Source organism: Hippocampus comes, unplaced genomic scaffold (genome assembly GCF_001891065.2).
Source record: "Hippocampus comes isolate QL1 unplaced genomic scaffold, H_comes_QL1_v1.1 scaffold150, whole genome shotgun sequence".
Lineage (NCBI taxonomy): Eukaryota > Metazoa > Chordata > Actinopteri > Syngnathiformes > Syngnathidae > Hippocampus > Hippocampus comes.
This window is the reverse complement of record NW_017805496.1, coordinates 531,124-556,071: the sequence shown is the minus strand read 5'-3', so window position 1 is coordinate 556,071 and position 24,948 is coordinate 531,124. Positions and strand designations below refer to the sequence as shown.

At 42.8% G+C, this 24,948-nt stretch overlaps 1 protein-coding gene across 1 annotated transcript; it reads right to left on the bottom strand.

Annotated features, from left to right (window-relative positions):
- rhpn2 (rhophilin, Rho GTPase binding protein 2) lies at positions 1–24,948 on the bottom strand. The gene is given in 14 exon segments (XM_019876397.1): positions 1–298; positions 1,278–1,433; positions 2,680–2,826; positions 3,825–3,901; positions 3,998–4,216; positions 5,192–5,311; positions 7,260–7,604; positions 7,992–8,158; positions 8,240–8,364; positions 9,534–9,611; positions 9,931–10,006; positions 15,788–15,916; positions 18,500–18,615; positions 24,747–24,948. Coding segments are annotated over 14 exon segments (2,070 nt in total). The 5' UTR covers positions 24,813–24,948; the 3' UTR covers positions 1–49.

The following is a 24,948-nucleotide window of genomic DNA, read 5'->3' as shown; positions in this document are numbered from 1 at the left end:
ATGTGTGTTCAATATAAATATTTGTCCACTGCAGAGGGCACCTGGGTACTCAGTAGAGGGTGGCGTCCTTGTAAGAGCTGGGGGGGAAGGCCGGGCAGGCTTTGTTCCACGACTGCTCTGTGGTGGGCAGGCTGACGGTACTGGTGCTCTTCAATTTGTTCTTCAAGCCCCAGCTAAGGAATGACGACTTCTTGCTGACCTTGCGCATCTTGCCGTTCTTGTCGTCGCTGTCGTAGGCCAGACAGATCATGGAGTACGTCTTGGGCAGGTTGCCGCAGAAGGTGGCGCTCTTTGTCGGCTGGACACATATACACACACACACAGATGGCAACTTTTTACATGTGTTTTTTTCCTTTCTTTACACTTAACGCAGTGTGATTTTAATCTCAAAAAGTCATATTTTTATAAATTAAGTCATAGTCTTAATTTTCATAAAATGACATTTTGGAAACATTGCATTATTTTAGGATCATGAGACTACTCTTAAAATGACATTTTTTATCCAACTTGAAAACATACAACTACAATCAAAAAGCATGATTTTTTTCCCCTAGAATTTAGTCTTCTGTGTTCTGAAATGCAAATTCATTCTTGGAAGATGACCACTTTTTTTAATTGGAAAAAAATATGTCCTTTTTGATAAAAGTCAGACTTAATTCTTGTGAGGGTTAGGGTTTTAATTTCCTTTTTTTTTGCACTTAAAAAAAAGAAAAAAAACCCGACATTATTTTAGCAAGCTTCCAACTTTATTCTCATTAATCGACATTTTATGCGACAATTCTCTGTAAGAGTACATCTTTTGTTTTATCACATGAGGTTGCATTAGGCTAGCGGAACTACATTTTCCATGATTCTTAGATACAGACGCAGGAAATAGTCCTGGTTCCTGTATGACAAAATCAGACACTTGCTAGCTATTAGGTGCAGATGAGAACGACAATGCCAATGCAATGGAAGGAATTTGAATCAAAGATGACGAGCTGAAAAGCAGACATTCATCCATACGTAGGGTGCACCATATTACATTATTGCGAAAATTTGAGGATTTTACGTGGGCCGAAAAATACAGTCAGACTTTATTCTTTTCGTATTATTTGCTCTTTGGTGATTGAAATTTATTTTTAATTCTTGTAAAATTGCATCTTTTTTTTGTACTCAAAGTACAACTTTTCTCATCATAGGCGCAAATATTCTCGCCTTTTTTTTTTTAAACCTGAGGGAAAAACAAATCAGACTTTATTCTGGTATTGCACAATAAAGTGTGAAATGGGCCTCACCATGGTCGGGTTGCTGTCCAGCACGCTGACCACCGTGATGTCAACGCCCTGCTCGTCCACGTCCTTCAGCAGCCTCATCACCTCACCCACACCCAACCTCTTGCATTCCGCCTCGCCCACGGCAACGATGTAGTCGCCCTCTTTCAGTCCATCGGCCTGCCACAAACGGTTCAGTCAGACCTCCTAACACCGCAGAGTGTCAATATTTGCACACCCAGGTCCACTTCAACAACTTTGATCAGCAAACACTGACTTGCAAATCATTCACAACACTCTCTGCACTTTCTCAATACTATGGAGTAATCGCGAGATCTCCTATGATGCAATCGTAGCGGTTTGCTGACACAAACCGATTCTGTTGTATCGATTCACTAATTCGATTTACCAGAAAAAAAATGCTAAGAAGAGTACTCGTTTTGTCATATTGACTTGAGATTGGTTGTTGTGGTTTATTGATGTGCGTAAGGAAACGCTACATTGGTTCACTGAATGAGCGACATATCGTGATGTACTGTTGACGTTTTTCTTTTATTACTGTCTGTCAACTATCTGGTACTCGCTGTATGGTTGAAATTAACAGCATCTAAAAATTGCTCTGTGATTGTTTACATGTTCGATCCCTATTCAGAAGTCAATGAGATTGAGTTTTATCTGTCAATTTGTTTGGCGGAAATTCAGTAAGAAGAATGCTAATCCAACCCAATGATGATGTCGAGCTCCTTTAAGTTTGAAGTTAAAATTTTACAAGCCGCTCTAAATCAGCGCTCAGGTCATCTACAGTATAAACTCCAGAGAAGGCGGAGGAGTCATTTGGGAGAGGAAGATTTATTTAAGACGTGTGATTTTAAAGCTGGTCTTGTCAAACACTAACAGAAGCCAGATGCTTGACATGAACTCCCTGCAGCATACTTGGAATATCAAATCACTTTATCTCCTCGCTCTGCCTTTTACGTTAAATAAGATGGACCAAAAATAAAGCTCCTGATTTCAATTGAATTACGAGTCAGCTGGGATCATGAATAGTCGCTAACTCTAATGAAAAGCCTCGTGGGCTACGAAACAGATTAGCGGTGTTACATAAAGCCACTCAAAGGAGGTCATAAACCTCTTTAGAACCTTAATGCTGCTTTCAACTGTGTACACTGTCTGTCTCTTCTCTTGACTTAGGTCAGTGAACCAAGACGACCAAATCATCCCAGTCAAACTTGAGTCAGTAAACCGTCGCCAGTATTTCCACTCACTCCATTCGTCGAACCGAGAGAACCACAACTTGAGTCAGTGAATCAATACGAACAAATCATCCGAGTACGTTTCCGCTAATTTGAGTCTGTGACTCGATTAAATCGTCTCATTCCAAATTGACCACAAAATTAAGTGAGGGGTGACCGCAGTTTGCACTCACAGCAGCAGGGCAAAGGGGATCCAGCGAGACAACTTGGACCGGTGCCTCCCCCTTAAGGGTGAAGCCCAGGTCTCTGTCCTCCGTGCGCAGGCGCACCTTCCGAGGTGCTGTCCAACGCTGCTTGGCAGAGAACATCGACAGAGGACCCTGAGTTGACACACACACACACACGCACACGGGTCAGTACAGCCATACAACCCTGTGGTTAATCCCGTTTCTCCAAAATGGAGCCGATTTGTACAGTATGCATATAAAGTAGACCTTTTGATGCAAACTGATGCAAAAGGATGAAAAAAAGTCATTCCAAGGATTCTGTACTTTCTTTATATCTGATGGGAAAATCTCTATCGAGCTAAATCCCGTCATCCTATAAAGAGATTACATGCTTTTTGGATTGAAGTCAAACAAACAAAGGCTGGAACAGTCCTGACTAAAATATTCCATGAACAACTGACACATACTGGGGTCCCCAAAAAGGCCATTAATTCAACAGAGATATATCAAAATGTGATCATTCAAATAAATCTTGCTTCGCACATGCACCACCCTTGCACAAAATGGAAATGGTCATCTGCTTTTCTCTGGAATTCTTTCCAACAAAGAAACAAATGTACAGTATAAATCATCAAAACAGGACCGAGTACCTTCCATGCTTGACTGAGGTAAAAATAGTTTCTTCCTAATTACATGTATTGTAGTAGGTTTTTTTTGCATAATCCTGAAAAACTTCAAAAAAAAAAAAAACATACATATAATCGCCCATCAAAAACAGTACTACTTGCCTTTGTGCCTTTTCGCACATGGAAGAGGTTATCAATTAGTGGGTTCTACTTTAACACATGCATCACCTCACCACCACCAAGTTTAGTCAAAATCACCAAAGCTGTCAAAACAACAATTTCACCGTGGGGGGAGATTAAAAGTCATGATGGCAAGATAAACCACCAGCGGAGTAAACTATGGCTAGTAGTTGGGAACAAAGTACACATTTTTCTATTCCCCCTAATAGCAGTATGTGTCCCAAGCACCACTGTCCACCGCTAGTGTTTTGCACTCAATTATGATGACAAAAACATACGTACACCCACAAATATACACACACTTAACACCCAAAATTGTGAGTAGTAGATTAGTAACCCACGTACCAGCCTCTGGAAAAAGTCGTTGACTTTCACCTTTAGTGTGGCGGGAACCTCCATCTCTGCTTGTTGCTCAGTTTTTGCTATATTAAAAATAAATAAATAAAATACTTCAAAACAAACACTGTAGTATTTTAGCAGTCCAAAAAAAATGTCAGGTAAACTCAAGGAAAGCTCACAGATAATGTCGGGCGCGTCGAGGTAATCGGTGAACTCCTCGTCCGTTTGGTTGTCACTGGCCTTGTGCAGCGAGCGCTGGTGGCTGGCCTTCAGGATGTCCTGCAGCACCTCCAGCTTGTTGAGGTGATGGCACAAGCAGTAGATCCTCAGTGCCTCCTCGTGGCCTTTAGGGGCGTGGCCTAATGACTGATGTCAAATGGAGGAAGAGTGGCCAGCTCCTTCTCAGTGCTCTCATTTTGTATTGTGTGTTTGACTGTTTTTTTTTTCCTGCAAATGAACGGATTGAAGTGCATCCGCGACCGTCTGCGGGCAGCAGCCTACCTTACTCCCTCTACTTTTCATTCCCACTCAAATCCCAATTTTGGTTCGCAATATAAAGCAAATTAAAAAATACATTAAAAAGAAAAAGTAAAAAAATTGAAACTCCTGCATGGCATATACATTTCGTAGTCTGCCAGTCGAAATGTATCATCATAGAGTACTTTCTTGTTTATGTCTATTTTACTGTTAAAGTAGGGTTTGGGTGGCATCGTGGGGTTTCTTTTTAGAAAGTTAAAATTTTTTTAAAAACGGAAATTGGTGAGTTTTTCAGCAAAAAGCTGGGGATAGGATCCGCAGGAAAAGAAAAAAATAATGGTAGGTGGCGATTTATGGGACTGGGACTTACACAAACAAATTACACAACAATTTCTGCATCAAGATTACATTGCGTTGAATGCACAAAAAGACCATATAATTTTAAAAAAGTCTATTTTTATTCCTTTTATGCAGCTAAATGCATTTGAGAGCATGCATTTCCAATCACAGTACAGGATTCCAGTGCATACTAACCATGAACCAGTTTAATTAAAAGCAAAGGGTTACAGTAAATACTGATCGAATATAGCAGACATTCAACCAAATATGCATACTTAAAATAATCAAGTAATGGCAAATAGAACAGATTACGCAATCAAGAAACACAAGACGCCGCCTGAGGGTCACAGGATGGTGAACTTACCAACTCGCTCTCGCTCGGCTGTCTTCTTGAGAATGTCCAGAGGAGAACAACCGTCAGGGAGGTGATCATACACTTGGGACAAGGACTTTTCCTGCTGGTCCTCGTCGTCGCTCGGACCAACTGGACACACGCAGAACACGCACGTTTCTTTTAGATTCTGCGCCGCCTGAGGGTCACAGGATGGTGAACTTACCAACTCGCTCTCGCTCGGCTGTCTTCTTGAGAATGTCCAGAGGAGAACAACCGTCAGGGAGGTGATCATACACTTGGGACAAGGACTTTTCCTGCTGGTCCTCGTCGTCACTCGGACCAACTGGACACACGCAGAACACACGCGCGCACGTTTCTTTTAGATTCTGCAGTATATCAGTTAGCCAGTTTTGGGGTCTCAGTCAGCGTTTGTGTACCCAGCCTCATGTTTTTCGGTCATGAAGGTATTTTTGAAGTGTGATTGATTGATTTAGAGTGATTAGAATGCTGTTGATAAAGGATTTGCTTAGCACCTGCTCCAACTCACTTGCTCACACAGTTCTCCTTATGAGGCAAAGTGTGCTTGCTTCAAGCTGTTCATACAATACTGACATGTAAAACAAACGTAAACATTGTGCATTTCATGGAGCAACATTTATAACCAAACCATAATGTCATCTTATGAAAGTCCTTTAGCTTGATGGAACATTTATTTAGCACCATAGATGGGCTAACGGATATTAGCATAGACGTGACAATGAAAAAAAAAACATCACGTTAACTTCATTTTGTCTCTCCCGAGATGCGGCGGTCGTGCAGTTAACGGGTCCATCCACTGTTTTGCACAGGAATCCCATAATGAGCAGTCCCCCCATGCCACCCTACCGCTCCACTCAGCCCCCACCACATCCACTTCAGAACACAAAGTACTCTTCGCCCCACACTTAATCTCACAGCATGCTAAAGTCATTAGCGGCCAAAAGATGCCATCGCAATCACAAAAGAAATAGGCATTCTTCTCTCTTATTGGGAGCTCTCAGCAGCTCTCAGCAATTCTTAGAAATGAGATTCTTTTTAGCCACAATATGAGAGTGTGCGCGTGTGCGTGCGTGTGGTTGTGTGTGTCTCGAAATAGCCCTTACATAACAGCATTGGGGCCCGAAGTGAGTCGAGTTGAGGAAAGTGATTCCATCCACGAGCAGAAACTATTCACATCCTGACTGACAGTATGTAGGCACTCATGCATGTTTTTGTAATGAACAACAATGTTGTGTACACCAACGTACACCACCCAATCGAGAGTTGAGCAAAGTATGGCCCGTGGGCCATTCATCAACAATATACTGAGATAGTAGAAAATAACAAAATAATCATCTGACAAAATAAATTTCACTTAATTTTAGGGTAAAAAAAAAAAAAAAAAAAAGACAAATTCATGGATTTAATTTTTCATGACTCCGTTTGTGGCAGGCCATACTTTGCCTGTCCCTGTCCTTGAACATCACTCTCGTTTAGGATCTCAAATCGAGTGTGCAGTGGGATCGAATCAACTGGCCGGCAAGCATCTGCAGTATTTTCACAGACACACATCAGCACCATGAGTCATGGGAAAGTAATAAAATACAAAATACAAGTAGATAGTGGACATATGTTAGATCCAAGAGATAAAACAAAACCAGCCTTTTATCTCGACCACACTATCAAACTTGCTGCTGGGAACCGCGCCTCCCAACCGTCATTGAGCCAGGGCACATATTTCACATCGGAAAAATCTCACAGCACCAAAGAGATCCCGATTGTTATTGATGTGTGCAGATCACCACAAACCTGTTTGGCTCGTCGAATTTCGCTTGTTCGGATCAACCAATCAGGTGACAATAATATTGCCATGTCGAGGTGAATGTGAAATCTGATTGCTTAAAGAAATGGTCGTATCATTTACGTTACATGGGGGAGGGTGCAGAAGACGGCCCCCCCCCCGACCCCCCACCCCCATGGAATGTCGGCCTGTAATTTATCGAAGGATAATCTTAACTGGATTTGGTCAGCAAATTGGATGCATGGTTCCCAGAGTCAGATGAAACAAAAGGGTTGAGTACATAACACGTATGCTGAAAAATCCTTAAGTTCTAATGTTTGGCTTTAATTTGAAGGCATTTTGGGACCCGATTTTCAAAAGACGACGGAGCCAGAATTTTGAAAGACTGCACATTTTGGGGGAATCTTGTCACCCTTATGACTCACCACTGTCTTACTGTGGTAGTTCTTCTGAATAAACGGTGTGGACTTACCCTGATGGTCCAGCAGGGCCGAGGCCACAAAGTAGTGCGCCATGGAGCGGTAGTGGTTGGTCTTCACTTGAGACATAGTGGACCAGAAAAAGGGCACGTTGTCTTTCACCGGTGTCTGGATCATGGACTGGTGGACGTGGTCGTAGACTTCCGACACCTTGGCCGCCTCCTGCGCCATCCTGAGCAGGCTCAGAACCTCGTTGCGGACGCCGGGCAGGGCGAGTTGCTCGAAGAAACACTCTTGCGCCTGCGCCAGCATCATGCGGATGAGCATGGCCAGCATGGCGGGACTCATGTCATAGCTGGGTGTGTGTGTGAATGTCTCCTTAAGGTGGTTCAGAATGCCTGAAAGCAGAGCCACGCAAAATGATCATTCTTTTAAATAAAGGCCAACTGTTGGCCCGAGATTACCGCTTGTAAATTCAAATTGATGGACACATTACTCCTTTGTCACTCGCTAGTAATTTCGTTGACTTGAGTCATCTGAGTCAGTTTTATTGACTGCAGACTTCAGTCAGTGGACTGATAATGTAAATCCACTGTGCTTTTCGCTGAGCCTGTTAACATCTGAGGCCGCAATATTGCCCGCGAGTCCTCGAGCTCGAGTTCGTGCACCAATATAACCTGCCGGTAATCATCTGAATCAATGTTTCCAGTGAATCTGATACCTGAAGTCAGTGAACCGATTCAACTGACTTATCTGAGAGTGATCTGTTGATATAATCTTCATACCTGCCGCCTTCTGGAAGGCCGAAATGGCCTCTTTCAGGCCGGCTGATGTCTGCCGGTCGCTGCGGGTGCCGATCTGCGAGTAGAGGGCGGCCATGTTGAAGAGCATGCTGGCCTTCTCCAGCGACAGGTTCTGCTGGCACACTGGGACGCCTGTGAAGGAGTCGTACCTGAATGCAAAGATGAGAAGGATGTTGTCAAGTGCTAAAATTTCACACCGGAGATCACTTAGACAGCTTGTTAGATCGTACCAAGTGAAGAATATGCTACTGTGATGTGTTGGCGAAAAGAATCGACTCTCCACCAGAGGAAGATGGTTGAAGTACTTTGCCAGCAGCTCCACGCCAGCCTCACTGCGACTTGGTGTCCTGCACGACTGGAAGTTAAAACAGAATAACGATCGGTCACCAATTTCATCGACGTCTTTGCAACTCTCGCAAGACTGCCACAAATCTCAGTCGACACCAATTCATTCGCGGGTGAGAACACATGTCCTCGTTTTTGTATTTTATCCTTCACGCTGGTGAATTATTTTTTATTTTTTTACATACACAGTACATTGGGCTGGTAGAAGATTCGTAGGACCAAAGCTGTTCCTCAGATTATGTCATAATACAGTGACTCATCAGGCAACCGTTGATTTCTCGCCACAAGTTAAAACAGAATAAAGATCGGTCACCAATTTCATCGACGTCTTTGCAACTCTCGCAAGACTGCCACAAATCTTAGTCGACACCAATTCATTCGAGGGTGAGAACACGTCCTTGTTTTTGTATTTTATCCTTCACGCTGGTGAATTATTATTATATATATTTTTTTACATACACAGTACATTGGGCTGGTAGAAGATTCGTAGGACCAAAGCTGTTCCTCAGGTTATGTTATAATACAGTCACTCATCAGGCAACCGTTGATTTCTCGCCGCAAACAAAACCAGAAGAAGAGTCATGATGGGTTGTAGGTAACGTAGGCGTTTCAAAGGTAATGACAATAAAATGCATCTTACACAACCACCGACTCCAACTAAAGTGTGGTTCAGTGGAAATAAAGTTGAGTTGGATGGAGCTCTGACCAGTGATTTGGGTTTCCACAAAGAGTCATCCAAGTTCGCCACCTCACTCCGATGACACACGGTTGACAACAAAAGGACAATTTAGGTTGAGCATTGTCCTTCTGTCTGTTACAAATGGTTGCAACTGGCTAGCGATTTAACAAAAGCTCGGAGTGGTTGGTGCTTGACGGAATCCTGCAAATGGCAAAAATGTACTGAAAATGTCAGCTATAAAACTAAATGGCAGATTTCCGGAGTTCTTGAGACTTTTTTGAGAGTCTGCCCATGGTAGGCATGCCTATCTAATCTATTACTGTTATGAGAAACTGGTTTGACAGGGGTGAATTTTTCAGATTCCGGGGAACGAGCTAATTTTTGGAGGAGTGAGTCATGAAACTTCGCCGCCACATTGCACTCACGCACAAAGAGGAAAACAAAGGTTTGTGGCAATTGAGGGGGTGGGGGTGGGGGGGGGGTGATCCGAGTTCACCTACCTGCCGCAAGTCCATCAAGTCAGCAAGCTCGTCTTCGTAGTCGGCGCCGTCTTCGTTGTAATGTGAAACAATGTAATCCTGTCAGAGAGAAACGTCATAAAATGGTTGCGTGTAGCCATGTTTGTCTCAAAAACAATTGCCTACTCTCGTATTTGTACATTCCGTAACAGTCAATGTAAAATTCAGCATTTACATAAGGAAACGTCACCCTCTCATTCAAGCCAGTGTGCTTTGTTCTATTGTGAGTAAATATTTAACCGGGTGGCAGAAGTACAGATGTGTTGACCCAAAAGCATTGAACTGGAAAAACCTTGGTCAAATGCAATGCTAAATTAGCACTTTAGGGCTTTTAGGTCATTAATCCAACCAGTGAAACATGTCAATGAGTGTATTTTACCTTAAAGGGTGTGGAGAAGTCAACTTCTTTGGTCTCCTTCAGACCCAGGGCAATGAGCGGGATGTTGGCAGTTTCCCTGGAGACAAAAACACACACAAAAAGACAAATACAGATGGTTTAAACTGACGTTGTTGAAATAATTCCAAGTTCACCTAAGTGTCAACAACAATAGGTTGGCATTTTGTTTTGCAATTGTTCAGAAACGCTGAAAGTCAATCAAGAGAGTACTTTTAAATCAGTCCCGTTAAAATGACATTGAAGGAGAAATAAATGATTTTTAAAAAGTACAGTGTACCATAAGAAGACATATGAGCTACTAAAGCTAACAATGAATGGGATAAATGCGATGATGTCACAAAAAGATACAGTGCATGTGGAAAGTATTCCCAGGGCTTTCCTTTTCCACATGTTGCTGTACACCAGCCTAATTTGAAAATGGCTAAAATTGGTTTCTTTCCACGAAATTCTACACATAACATCCCCTGATGACAATGTAGCTTCTAGCATCACTTGAGCAAGGAGCATCCCGAACTAAAAGCTTGTAGTAGCCACATATATTATATTTTGTAAATGCACATTGTGGCTAACTAGCTAAGGCTAACTTGGCCAAGATCCAAAACAGGAAAGAGAACAAGTGTAATCATTATTAGTCATGTCTTGCAGAGAATTGTTTCTCAAGTATTTGACAAACTCAAGACTGGCTAGTTTCCTTGAAGAGGAAAGAAGATGGTGGTTAGTGACCTATTGCAAACTTAGCTCAAGTCCAATATACAGCAAGAAACATGCGATTTAAATGTGTACGAACAATGAATGGGATAAATGCGATGATGTCACAAAAAGATACAGTGCATGTGGAAAGTATTCCCAGGGCTTTCCTTTTCCACATGTTGCTGTACACCAGCCTAATTTCAAAATGGCTAAAATTGGTTTCTTTCCACGAAATTCTACACATAACATCCCCTGATGACAATGTAGCTTCTAGCATCACTTGAGCAAGGAGCATCCCGAACTAAAAGCTTGTAGTAGCCACATATATTATATTTTGTAAATGCACATTGTGGCTAACTAGCTAAGGCTAACTTGGCCAAGATCCAAAACAGGAAAGAGAACAAGTGTAATCATTATTAGTCATGTCTTGCAGAGAATTTTTTCTCAAGTATTTGACAAACTCAAGACTGGCTAGTTTCCTTGAAGAGGAAAGAAGATGGTGGTTAGTGACCTATTGCAAACTTAGCTCAAGTCCAATATACAGCAAGAAACATGCGATTTAAATGTGTACGTCGTTAACCAGCTTGAGAGAAGATTGTTTATTCTCATTTAGAGAATACGTGAACGTTGCTATTTTCATCCAATCTCGAGCGCAGACGGACACATGGATTAGGCAGATGGTGTCGCTACACAAACACAGCAGGTGTTTTAGATTTAAAAAGTCAAGGGAGGACCTTTAGCGTAACGCAGTCCACAAAAGTGTTAATGAAACTCCCCGGGGTGTTTTCCTTCATTTGGATTCGGCTAACACAAAACAGACACTCATAAAGCACCGTCTTGATCAGTGACCATAACAATCTGTTGTGGTATGAGGAAGCTGCTGACAGATGGAACGTGGGTTGAGCTTGATATCAAGGTGGACAATATGCAAACTTGACCAAGCTGCTACTGCTTCTGCCTGCCAAACAAGCGAGAGAGGATCACGTTCCTGTTCCTGCTGACTCTTGTGAATCTCAGACACTTTCCTCTATTAAGAGGATGAGCTCACCACTTTCTGGTTTGGCTGAGCGCTCTCAACCGAAGGAGTGTATCTGCTCTGAAAAAAACGTTCACACACACACACACACACACACACACACACACACACACACACACACACACACACACACACACAGATGTATGCACATCCCCTCCCACCACTCACTGAAGTGTTCAAGACATGGAACAGACCCCAAAGGATCTTGTTTACGTCTCAAAGTGCACCGCGTGAACCCTGTACTACATTACAAAGAAAAAAAAAAAACACTTTCAGTTTTCACAATATCTGAAAGGTTTAAGAGGCCAACCCCAGAAATAAAGATGACTTCGAGCAATTCACAGATTCAGATGATTTGGTTTGATCGGTTCACCGACTGAAGTTAAGGGACATAGCGGAAAACACTGCAGACTCAGAAGAATCTGCTGTGTCGGTTGGCTGACGCAAGTTAGAGGACTCAGCCGAAACACTGCAGAGTCATATAATTCTTCGGTTCTTATGACGTGCTTGTATCAGTTTCAATGACCCCAGTTAGCAGACTTCCAGATCACAGAGTGGGCTCAGCCTAGTGAATTTTATTGGTTCACTGACTGCAGTTACTGGACTAACCTGAAAGACCACACACTCAGAAGATCCTGACAATCTCTTCTCTGACTCAAGTTAGGCCGGTTACACATGTAGTCAATCAGGTTGTTTTTGTCCGGAGTTTGCCGCTTCCCGACCAAGGATGGCAAAGGCCCGACTATCTGTTGTCTTATAAAATCGCCCTATTATCCTATTATAAAATTGCCCTCATGTCTAAGGTGTGTTAAGACCGGCTTTGTCCCAATAATAGGTTCCCAAAAAGGGGCGAGGCGACAATGTTAATTATTAAACATCTTCAATATTTACAACGAAAAATGTTCCTGTGTGTGGGGACAGACGACAACTCTCGAGTTATGTGACTCTGTCAACCGTGACGGGAACGGAATGTATCGGAATCGTTAGACTGACGAACAGGGAATTAGTGATAAATAAACCAAAATGGCCGTTTTTCAATATGGAGAACGCAGAGTACGATCTTGTGAATTCACAAAGTTTAAGAACATACGGTAACTCCCGACTTTGACGTATTTCCGTGATAGCAGTATGAAATGCATCTTGGGATATTTTCCTAGCCAAGCCTTCACACGTATCCAACCGATGCATCTTTGGTTGAAGATAGGTGACAAGAACAACATCCAGGTATTCCGTATATTCTTGGTTTACTCATACTTTCAATTGGAAGAGTACTTGGACCACAACTGATGACGTTTAACGAGATCAAAAGGAGGTAAGAACAGGCAAAAACGCCTGAAGTGTCTGTTCTGGCTAATTTTCTTTCCTTTATGTGTGGGGTCGGTCACAGCTAAATCTTTTAGGATTTGAAAAATCCTGATGTTTGCACCACGCCTTCACGGAAACACCCCATACCGTGATCATTTGGTCGTATCAGTTCACTGACTCGATTTAGTGAACAATCAAAACGTGGATATTTTTGTCAACTTCCATTTTGCACTCATACTGGATGAACATTGATCGCAGCACAATAACGAGAAGTTACATTTATTTTACCGTGCATCGAGTCACACGTGATTCGCACACGCAGGTGAGCTCACAGTTAAACCAGTTGAATCCGGTCAGAGTGAGTTACAAGCTCAGGTACAGTGGGAGCTATTCATGCGGACTCTCTGGGAAAAACCTAGATGGATTTTTTTTTTGTTTCCCCTCAGAGAACTGTGCTTGTATTTCAGCTTCCTATGCACTCTTCATGTTACCTTCACAGAAAAAGCCCTCTATTGTAGACCAGTACGATGACGTGAAGTGTGATAGGACGGGAGGACGGATAATGGCTAAAATGGAGTACAAGTGTGGTGTTTTGAAGACACACAAAGAACTCAGTCTCTTGACTGTTTGGGCTCATGGGAACACTAAGACGGGACACTGTTAATTAATATAGTTTACCATAAAGTGAAATATTAACATAAAAATAAAAATGGTACTTAAATAATCCAGAGAGAGAGAGAGAGAGAGAGAGAGAGAGAGAGAGAGAGAGCGAGAGAGCGAGCGCAAGGAGTCCTTGAAGTATTTTTCATTTTTTTCCACTAGTTCTGACCCAGAGCGACCTTGAGCTCCTCATCACGTGTCTCCACTTATGGACCACTTGAAACCTCTTGAAACCATCTGTCCACACCCACAGTTGAATGCTTGCATCTTTATTGAAAAGGACCCATAGGCCAGGACTGACAGTTTGTCAATGTTTTGTTTCATGATATGCTTGCTTTAAATTAAACTATTCCTTTAACACACGCGCACACACACCCACACAATCAGACACACTTCGCGGTTCGCCCATGACAACCACTAACAACAAACTTAAGATTGTTGTGCGATGCGAGCCATGGTAACAATACAGAGGATCATTTCATAGAAATTGGACAGCTACTTGATGGTTTCTTCATTTTTCCTCGAAATTGTAACACGGGTTCGCTGATGACTTTATAAACGCCACTTGGCCTCACAGCAAGCCTTCATTCGTCTTTTTTAATGTGCCAGGACTCTGCGCTGTCACAAATGGGAAGCTTTAAAAGATGAAGAGAGGTCCATGTGTGTGCGCGCGCGCGTGTGTGTGTGTGTGTGTGTGAGAGAGAGAGCGAGAGAGAGAGAGAGAGAGACCATCGACCTCACAACTCAAGAATCCACAAAACCACATTATTGTCTACGATTGGCTTATTAAGTTAATACTTTTACCAGCTGTGTGACAGCAAAATGGCTTTCCAGCCATTAGAAATAATGGGAACAGAAGTAATGCACAGTGTTTCCCGTGAGTCTGCGAACTCATGTCGATGCAGCCAAATCAATAGGGCACTAACTGCTAACTTCTGTGAGTGAAGCAGTAGATCCAAATCACTTGAGTCCAATGTTGTTTTGTTTTTGGGGTTTTTTTGTGAGTCAGCTGCAGTGTAACTAGTTTCAATGAACCAATTTAACCAAATCATCTGAGTCTGTGGTGTTTCTGGTGTATCCGCTAACTAGCCTTGTTCACTGAACTTAGCATGAGGTAGCCAGAGGAATCATGAAGGTTAATGGAGACTCAGAATCCCAAGTCGGTAGTGAGATGCAAATCAACCTGGGTGAGTTAGGAACCAACCAGTTCGACTTTTAATGCGAGTCTGCTCAACTTCCGGCGTAAGTTCTCATGTATGAAAGATAAACAAACAAGAATCTCTTTCCCTTAATTAGCATCATTAAAGAGTCATATTGAAAGCTCGTTAGCGCTAACCTGCCAACTGCCATTTTAGGCGAGTTGCACCGCACCTGACACGTATACATGCGAGAAAGATTATCATACACCACAACCGCAATAACTCGTTTTATTTCAGGAACTTTGTCATCCAAAAAGCAAACTGTCTGGTTTCACCTTTCTGAGAGCGAGTGTCAACTATACGCTGTCAATTGTCATTCATCACACAGCGCCAGAAACGACATCTCAGAGCGTGTTTGGCATGATTTGAGTTACTGCTTAACTTGTGTTGATAGTGACAACATAGGTTTAAAGATGACGGGGACGGGTTTTGAATCCTTTGCGTCGCGACAGTTAGCAGCTTCTATGCTTGTTACAGTTTTTTGTTTTTGTTTTTTACACCATATTTTCTCGGCTCCAAATATCACTTAGCAGCCTCCTTGACTACTTTATATTAATAAAACAAAAACAAAAATCGGCCCCGGAAAAAAAAAAAAAAAAAAAGATGTTTCTCTCTCTCTAATGTTAACAGACAGATACAGCAGAACTTCATATGATATGCGGACGTAAGTGGACAGTAAGTTATGCAAAGCGGCAAACAAATGCGATACAGTGGCACTGACTGACTGACGACCCCGTGCATCAGGCTACAGGCTGCGGCATACAGGCGTGTTTAAATAACCGCAGGGGGCAGAACTCAGCTGCCATAACAGACCAATAATGACCGCTCCTTACCACAAGCAGCAGCAGATGTGTTTCCCTAATGTGCCTTTGCAAAACAGCCAGTCTAACCACCGCCTGCGCATATATAAATACTGACGGAGAAGATGGCCGCCACCAGCCCTACTCACTGGCTGCTCTGGTAGACCTCCACGGAGCTGTTGAGTCCTTCCAGCTGGCCCATGAGGAGCTGCAGGTTGGAGTTGACGTAGCTCAGCTCCAGCAAGACCATGTCCTTCACCTTGCTGTTGGAGGTAGCCCTGCGCACGGACAAACACACACCAACGTCAGCCTTGTTATTACATGTTGTAATGCCGCCAGACCACATGCCTGCGTCAGGCTACCTAAATGTCAGCTGTCAACTAAGCCCAGTTTCCATCGAATGCTTCTTGGGGGGGAGGGGGGGGCATCGGGACCCAGGTGTTTTTTTTAATATGGGGGGGGCTTTTAATTTCAATGAGTGTCAATTATATGTCCGCCGGCACGGTTCCTATCCCCCCCAGCATAGTGTGCAAGGTCTCAAAATCAGTAGCGTGTGTCTGCACAGCGTAGATAAGGTTGCATTGACACAGAGTGGCGTGCGAGCCACTGGATGTTTTGTGTGAATCAGGCTGATAGGACGCATCCTTTTGTCATTGTCTGTCGTTTTCTTGTCATGGGAGGACGACATGTCGCTTGGCCGTCGTCAATCAAAGCCTGTCGTGTCGTCACCCCGCTCAACCTCAAATTCGGCGTGTTTGCAATTGATGACCACTGATTTTAAATCAACAGTGTCAATCGCCGGACCGCAGACAAGTTGACTGACTCGGCCCCAGTCCTGTAAAAATAAACGTGTCAATCTGCTCATTTGATTCGATTGTTCCTTGCCAACCCCAACTGACTGACCAAAAAAACAACCAAACAACCAAGATACAACTAACCTACTTACCAACGGATTAATCTACCTCGCTTGAAACTCGAACCCTGGCTCACACCTTAATTTGTAACTCTAACCCCAGATGAAATCCTTTTTCAAATCTCCGATCCAGCTCTGAAACCCTAATCTTGGTGTGAAACCGTAACTGCAACCCCTTACCCAGATTAAAACCATTGACCATGTATTGAACCCCGATTTACTGTCGAAGCCATGGCTTTAAACTTTAAGTGGAAGTCCTGATATAAAACCTTAACCCTGTCTTGAAGCCCTAATTTGAAACCTCAACCCTGTCTTAAAGCCCTAAATCTTACCTTAAAACCAGTATATTAAAATAATGCAAGCCAGGCCACTACTAAACGGTTTTGACTTGACATAAGACTCACATTGGATAGCATCTCTAGTTAACAAATACATGTCATAGGTGCCCGTAAAAAAACAAATAAAGCCTGGTGAGGGAATTTAAAAAAAACTGCCAAACCTAAATAAAACAAACGAAACAATAGGAACGGTACTCGCTGTTCAACACAAACCGTGATCCTACTGACTGAAGAGGCATTACACAAGACGGCTTGTCTTTTTTCCCCCCTTAGATAAGGTAATAAAGACAAACTGGTCAGACCAGACGGATTTCACCTGCTGCAGATAGACACACACACACACACACACACACACACACACACACACACACACACACACACACACACACACACACACACACACACAAAACTGCAAAGAGACAATAAGACTGCAGTAAAGACATCAAGAGTGTGTGGTATTCTTTCCACAGGCTCACTGTGCACGCATCACAATGTGGAAAAAAAAAACAAAAAAGAAAAGTTGATCAGCTCCTCAGCAGGGCATACTATGTGAAGCACTGCAGGAATGCCAGACGCCAGACAGGAAGGCTGCAATGTACGCACGTACAAACACACTGCCAGCCAGCGTATGCACGCACATGCGGCTTTATTAAAAAGTCCTTCGATTTGCAAGTTTGGTATCAGGCTTATTGTGCAAGGTCCTACCAGTCGTTTGCATTGGGTGCAGGAAGAGGAGCAAGAGACTTTGAAGTTTTATAAACAGCATAGGGGTGTAAACACGCAGGACATTTTTCATGCTCAGGTGCTATTTTAAGCAACGATAGGAAGATAGCGGCAGATACACAGATACAGTAGATACTGCAGATACTTTATTCATCCCGAGAGAGAGATTAGATTGTCGCAGCAGCGATATTATAAAGAAAGAAAGAAAGAAAGAAAAATAGCCGCAACCAACAAAGTAAAAGGACAAAGATAAATAGAAACGTAACATTGAGGGGGAACCAATGAAATTAACATCGAAAAATATAGCATAGCATAGCAGATGCTAGGTTAAAAAAAAAAAATGCTTTCCAAATACAAAGAAACTATCTTAGGGTCCTCAGGGGCATCACATGTGAAAACCCTTATAATGCCACGCCGGGGTTGAGATGTGAAAGTCTTAACCTGTTTTTTAAAAAACTATTCATTCATCCATCCATAATATGAAACCCTAATGTTTACTTGAAACCCTAGCCTTGGCTTCAAACTTGAATTTGAAAGCCTTGAACGGGCTCGTCACCTGAATGTGAAGACCAACGTCAGGCTTGACATTTAGCATTCTGCGTGAATACAGTCAGGTAATAAAGATGTTTAGTGGAGCGTTGGGTTTGGCTGCCATGTTTGTGTCCGTATACAGTGGCTTCTTTGTTTCCGAGGCATACTATTGTTCAGGATTGTTGCCACCCGGCACTGACTCACCTTCGTCCTTTTAGAATTGACGATGACTTACGAGTGAAGGCCGAATCCAACACAAGCATGAGTGACAGCATGCCAATGTGCTGATGTGAAATGCCGCGAATGTGTTTAAGGAGCGAATGTGTTTAAGGAGCGACTGAGATTTGTCTTCTTACTTGAGAAGGTTCTCGGCTCCTGCTCGCATCCTCATCTCCTTGATGATCTGCTGGTTCAGATTGGCTCGCTTGTTCTGCAGCTTGCTTCGTCCCGTCTGGGCGAATGGATTGCAACCCTGGTGGACAAGAACGAAAGACAAGTAGTTCAGTTGGCTTCTGGTCTTTTGGGCATTTAGGGCTACCGTGCGTTCTCCATTTGTCAGACTATACCGGCCTGGAACCCTCAATTCAAAAACAACCTCCAGTGAAATGCTAATCTAAAACCGTAAACAGTACCTGAAACCCTAACCCAGGGTTGAAGACCAATTTTCGAACCCAGCAAAACCTTGTCTTGAAATCCTAACATGGTTTTAACGCCCTAATTTGAAACCATCACCCTAGTTTAAAATCCTAACACTGACTTTAACCTTTGATTGAAACCCGAGCACAGGCTTGAACGTTCACCCTTGTAGCCAAACACTGTCCTGTAAATCAACTTAAAAACACTCACTTTTGCTCGACAACCTAACCCAGGCTTAAACCATAATTCAAATCCCTAATGCTGGCTTCCAGCCCCAATTTAAAACCACAACCTTTGCTTGAAACCCTAACCCAGCATTGAAACCCTAACAATAGTTTCAAACGCTTATTTGAATCCCTAACCCTAGTTTAAAAACCTTTTTGAAATTTAGGCCTAGCCTTGCCCTGAAACCTTGACCCTGGAACAAATCCTAATTTAAAAACCTCACAAGCCCAACAACCATAGTATGAAACGTAGTCTTAATCCCAGCCTCGTTTCATACCCAAAACTTCTCACACCCTCACCCTAGCTTGAAACCACAACCCTGTGGTGAAACAATTGAGTGTTAAAATGTGGCTTCAGACCGGCACGCTAGCTGTTTCGAATGTTTTAGCTGTCTTATTGCGCTTCGTGAGAAAACACACACGTCCACACACAAGAAAAACACAGCTGGTGCGCAGAAAGACAACTGTCATGTTGTGTTGTACACGTTTCCCTTGAACCACCTGCGACATCCTTCCTGCGTTTCAAGGTTGGAAGTCAAATGGTTGCCACCCATTTTTTTACACACACACACACACACACACGCACACGCAAACAGCAAAGTAATTTTTAATCGAGCGGCGTCATGGCCTGATCGGGACTCCGTGTGCCCTTATTTGAGAGCAAGGAGTGGTCAGTAAACATCATTCTGTTCCGTTTCTCCATGTTCTGCACCTACGTTATCAGATAAGAACCACATTCCAAGAGGACGATCCCGGCAGGAGGCAACAAGTATTATACAACCGGACAAAATAAATCCAAACTGTGTTCATTTATGCTTTTTCTTTGGCCCGTTTCCTCTCGGTCATGACAATGGAACACTGAGATGTGACTGAAACAAATGGACAAATGAACTGAGGACAATAATACAAATAATATAATAATACATCACAGCATCTCATACATCCTTGGAAATAACATGCCAATATGTACCGTCAGTAGGTGTGGGATGATTATCGGTGGCCCGTTTCCTCTCGGTCATGACAATGGAACACTGCAGTGGAAGGACATCATAAGAAATTACGTTATTTTGTGTAAAAACATGAAATAATTAAAATCAACCTACAAAGCACGCTGAGGTGTTCCTAATATTTTGACTCGTGCAAAAGATTCGACATTTGCTGTATGGTTGCACTGGATCACACGAGACTGTGCAGTTGTAAAAAAAAAAAAAAATTAAAATCAAGGTTTCAATCACGATAATGAGCACATTTTTTTTCTTTTTCTCTGCAAGCAGAGAAGGAAGGGCTGAGCTATTACACACAGGTGTAGGAAGGGGTGGGGGTGGGGTGGCAAGACAAAAGAGATGCTGCAAAAACATTCGAAAAAATCAGGTCAATTTAGAGCTGTAATTTGAATACCGTGATATTTTTGCTGACTATTATCAGACCATCAGAAACTAATATCGGGCCATGCCCCCCAATGGCTGTGAGCTGCAGTGGAAGGACATCATAAGAAATTATGAATTGACTGATGTCCCCGATTTCACGTTCAATTGTGTAAAAACATGAAATAATTAAAATCAATCGTCAAAGTACTTTTTTTTTAATAAAAGTCGCCCCCCCCACACACACATTTTTTCCCCTCCATGTTGCATTGCGTTCAACATGAGCACTTTCACTGTGCTTTCATAACTGTACACTGCAAAATCTCCAAAGTACTGAACCCAGTGGGCGCCAGAGATGTTTACGAAAAAGAAAGCCGTCACTCCTCACATCCATGACTTTCCATCAGCAGCGAACAATCATGAAAGCGTGACAATTATTATGAGTAGTAGTCCAACCTCAACCTGGTGGGCGGTACGGGGATGGACTGAGCGGGTGGGAGGACACCCAGTGGGCCACACAAGGAGCATGACCCATCCTTGCTGGCACACTCACAAAGTGCAGCCTTTCTCCCAAACAATTGGGGCGAAAAAAAACGAGTCCAGTCTGTTGTCATGAGAGGTGAATCACTCATGAGGCTTCATACTGGACTCATTATGAAATGACCTACTAGTCTCTCCTGCACTAGTGGGACATTCTGTCTTTTCATAATGAACGTTTTGGGTCCAGCAACTCCTTACGGGAGTTCATTTTTCCAAGCACTCCCTAATAATCCTAAACTACTATCCTGCAATGAATATAAAAAGTCTACACACCCCTTTTCAAATGTCAGGTTTTATGATGATGTTCCCACAACAAATGTGACCTATAACATGTACACCTCAATTGAAAGAATAAGAAAGGAAATCTTTTTGAAAACGACAGTTAAACAACCGGCATAATACGGCTGCACAAGTGCGCAAATCCTCTTATAAATGGGATTTTTGTTGTGTCCAGAATCAACCAAACACATACACACACATCATTGGGAGTCATTCAGCGCACATCTGCTACCATAAAGTGCCTCTAATGAACGCCAGATAAAGTTTAGGTGTTCTAGTAGGGGTTTCCTGATATTTTTGCAGTCACATCTTTTAGCATATACAGCCATAGTCAGCCGAGATGTCAGTGTGCAAGGGTATCAGTCAGGAGAAGGGTACGAAAGAAATCAAAGGCATTAAATATACCATGGAACACAGGAAAGACAGTCAGCATCAAGTGGAGAAAATATGCCACAGCTAGGCATGAAGAATTCGTGGGGGGGATGCATGTGTCGCATTGGGCCGGCCAGGCAGGACACGTGTTGTCAATTTGAGGTTCTGGCTGCCGGGGAGGGGGGTGCTGAGGGGGGCGGCCGGCCAGCTGCTCTGACGTCAGCGGGAGGAGAAAGCTGACGATTTGGCTTTCTCTCCGGAGCAATCTTTCCGAGAGGAACCACAGTAGCTCCCTGCAGGCAAAAGGCCCAAAGCCAGCCCAAAGCTTGTAAATCATTCAGAACGCGCGTGAGCAAAGGCCGAATGGGTTGGGTTTAAAGTTTGACCAGAAAGCTTTCCAAAGTGCCAAAACGACCGTGGGGGTTTTCAGCTAACATTCAGCACATTTGCACAGTTCACAGCTGTGCACTGTCAAGGCTTATTAGCTTGAAATTTCTCTACCTCTTCATTTGAATAAGTTTCCAAACTTTTGACTGGTACTGTAAATAAAACTATAGTCGCGCATTTTGCATTTTCAAAATGTGCAAATATATTAACAAAATTAAATATTTCACATTTGTTTTTGTCATGTGTTTAATTGTATTTAATTAAGAATAGAGAATTGTTCATGCGGCGTCTGTGCGAATAGCAACTCCCTTGTAATTGTCATCTGGTTGTGAATCTTTCTGGATTTTTAATAAGTCACCACATTCAGCAAAAAAAAAAAAAGATTCAGACAATAAGAACAACAGCATCATAGTGTGTGCGTGTGCGTGCGTGCATGTGTATGTGCGTGAGGTGGGGGCAGGGGAGGCCAGCGAGGGTTCCAGTAAAGGAGGCAGCGGTGGTGCCAGGCTCCGCTCTCTCGCACTCACAGGAAGTGCCATGAGAGCCTCAATCCAGACGGCGTTCCGAAGGGGATTGACAGACACAAAAGGGGAAAGTTGGGATGGAGTGAGCCTGTCACAACACTCGCATGGCAACACTGGGAAAACAGCAAAGAATCCACAACCTCCAGTAAGGCCAGTGAGAGCTGGCGTGCTCACCCAAATCCAGAAACTGAGAAAACATCAAAGTAACCCTTAGGAAAGGTGTAACCCCAGGGTTATTTTATGTGCAGTATCGTACATCACGAGAGTGCGAAGGCATCAACCCTTATGGTTGAAAAGATCGTATCAGCAACACTGGGCATGTTTTCGCTTGGTCGACGCAAAATTTTGCGGCATCGTGCCGTACACCGTTTGCCATTGCAGCACGTTTGCATGACAAAATGTCCCTGACAACACAACACAAGCAATCCGAAAGATAACACGATGTCATGTTTGTTTAGCTCATCCTGCGTTATCCACGACAGCACCTTGCCTTTTGTGCCATCAAAGTTCAACGGTTACGGCGCTCTGAAATACTCACAATGGCCCCCTAATACCACAGATAGAGGCATTTATTTGGAAATCCAAAATGTGCTTTGTACTGGATGTCATTAGACAGCGGGAAGGCGTGCCTGATGTCGTGTCCGGTGAGTGTGTGGCTCAGTGTGTCGTGTGTGAGTCATGAGTTTCTTGCGTAATCGTGTGACAATAAGGGTGGACACCGCGGAGGTGATTCAGTCATTCAAGCAAAGCCAAAAATAGTGTCTTACTTTGGGAGGTCCTCAAGTTGAAACAATTCAACGCAAATGATTCACTTCTGAATGGAGAAAATTGACCATATCACTCGTATTTATTTATAACTGAAAAAGTAGGACAACAATTTACGGTCGATGCTTCAGAAAAATTTAGAAAAAACAAATATTTTGGGGGGTTTTAATCGCAATAAAATCAGCTAGACACTAAATGCATTTTTTTGTTTGTATGGCAGAACAGTTAAAAAATAAACTTAAAAAAACTTTCCTTTTTGAGATGTTGCAGCTATTAGCTTTTATTGAGTACAAAATATACATCCGGTGTAATTTGTAAATAACATTTGTCAATTAAAAAAAAATCCTCGTCACCTGGTTTATTTTGATAATACTTGTTCTATTCGTAATATTGTCTATTAGTGTACCATTTGCTGGTTTCACTGCTGGATTTTCCCACTGAAGGATCAATAGTTTTCTGCTTGACATTCTTGCTTCCATCACATCTTATATTCATGCATCCTTCCATCCTTACTTCCTTTGCTAAAACTCGTCTCCCTTTTTCCTTTCCTTGCATCACACTTGATTGTATTCATGCATCCTAAACTTGTATCCTTCCTTCCATCGCTGAAACCTGCTTCCCTACTTTCCTTTCACCTCAGACCCCATTTTTAGTTTGCATCCATTCTTCGAAATGAATTAAGTTCATTAAAAACGTGTATAAATACTTCTGGCCCATCTTGCATATGATGAAAATGTGTGTGTTTCATTTTTATTAAATTTAATGACAGTAATAAAGTTGTATCCAATCCAATCCAATTTTCTTCTAGAATTGCAGAGCGGGCCAGAATGAACACTCTGGCAGGCCCCACTGGGCCCACACACAATATGTTGCCCATCACCACTTTACACTTTGTGTGTATTGGATATTATATGGGGCAAATATTCTTTTAAGAATCATCTCAGGCGGGCTTTAACTGGAATTTCCATCCACTTCCCGTTTCCTGCCAATCACATCATTCATCTTATCAGCCAGTGCAGACCACCCACTCCCCACACCCATTCTATTCTTGAAGCAGTGCAAGAAAAAAAGCACACACACACACACACACACACACACACACTTGAAACTGACACTGCATGGATTCTTGTGAATCCCATGATGGTGATCTTAGCACAAACAACTTTCAGAAGTTCTTTGTGATCGTGGTTACTTGTTTTTAACCTTTTATAAAATCATCCTCCCAGAAACAAAGCGAAACTATTGCTGAATTTTAGTTTTACATTGAGATCTGGATTCCCTTCGATTGAACGAGGCATGTTCAAACCCGACGGGTCCCTGAATGCGGCGCGTCTCACAAGTTCTCCAGCCAACACTCGGATAAAACGTTTTATTAAAAAAAAAAAAAAAAAAACAAGCAAACAAACAGCAGGTCGTTGCAATTAAAGGCGCTATTTAAACTGACGGAAGCAGCGTGAGGGGAACATATTTTGAATTTTTGGTTCAAAAAAATCGAAGAGGGAGAAAACTCACCTTTCTGAAGTACTTGTCGTCTCCTCGACTTTCCTTGAGACCGTTCGGTAAAAGCGCGTCCGTCATGTTGGAAAAAAAACGCCAATCAGTATGAAAGAATTTGTGAATTAAGAGCAGTCCAGCGGCGATTTGTCAACAGGTGAGTCTCCGCTCACCTCCTAACAAGTGCTGTGAGAAAGTCGCTTCTCAAAAGCACACAAAC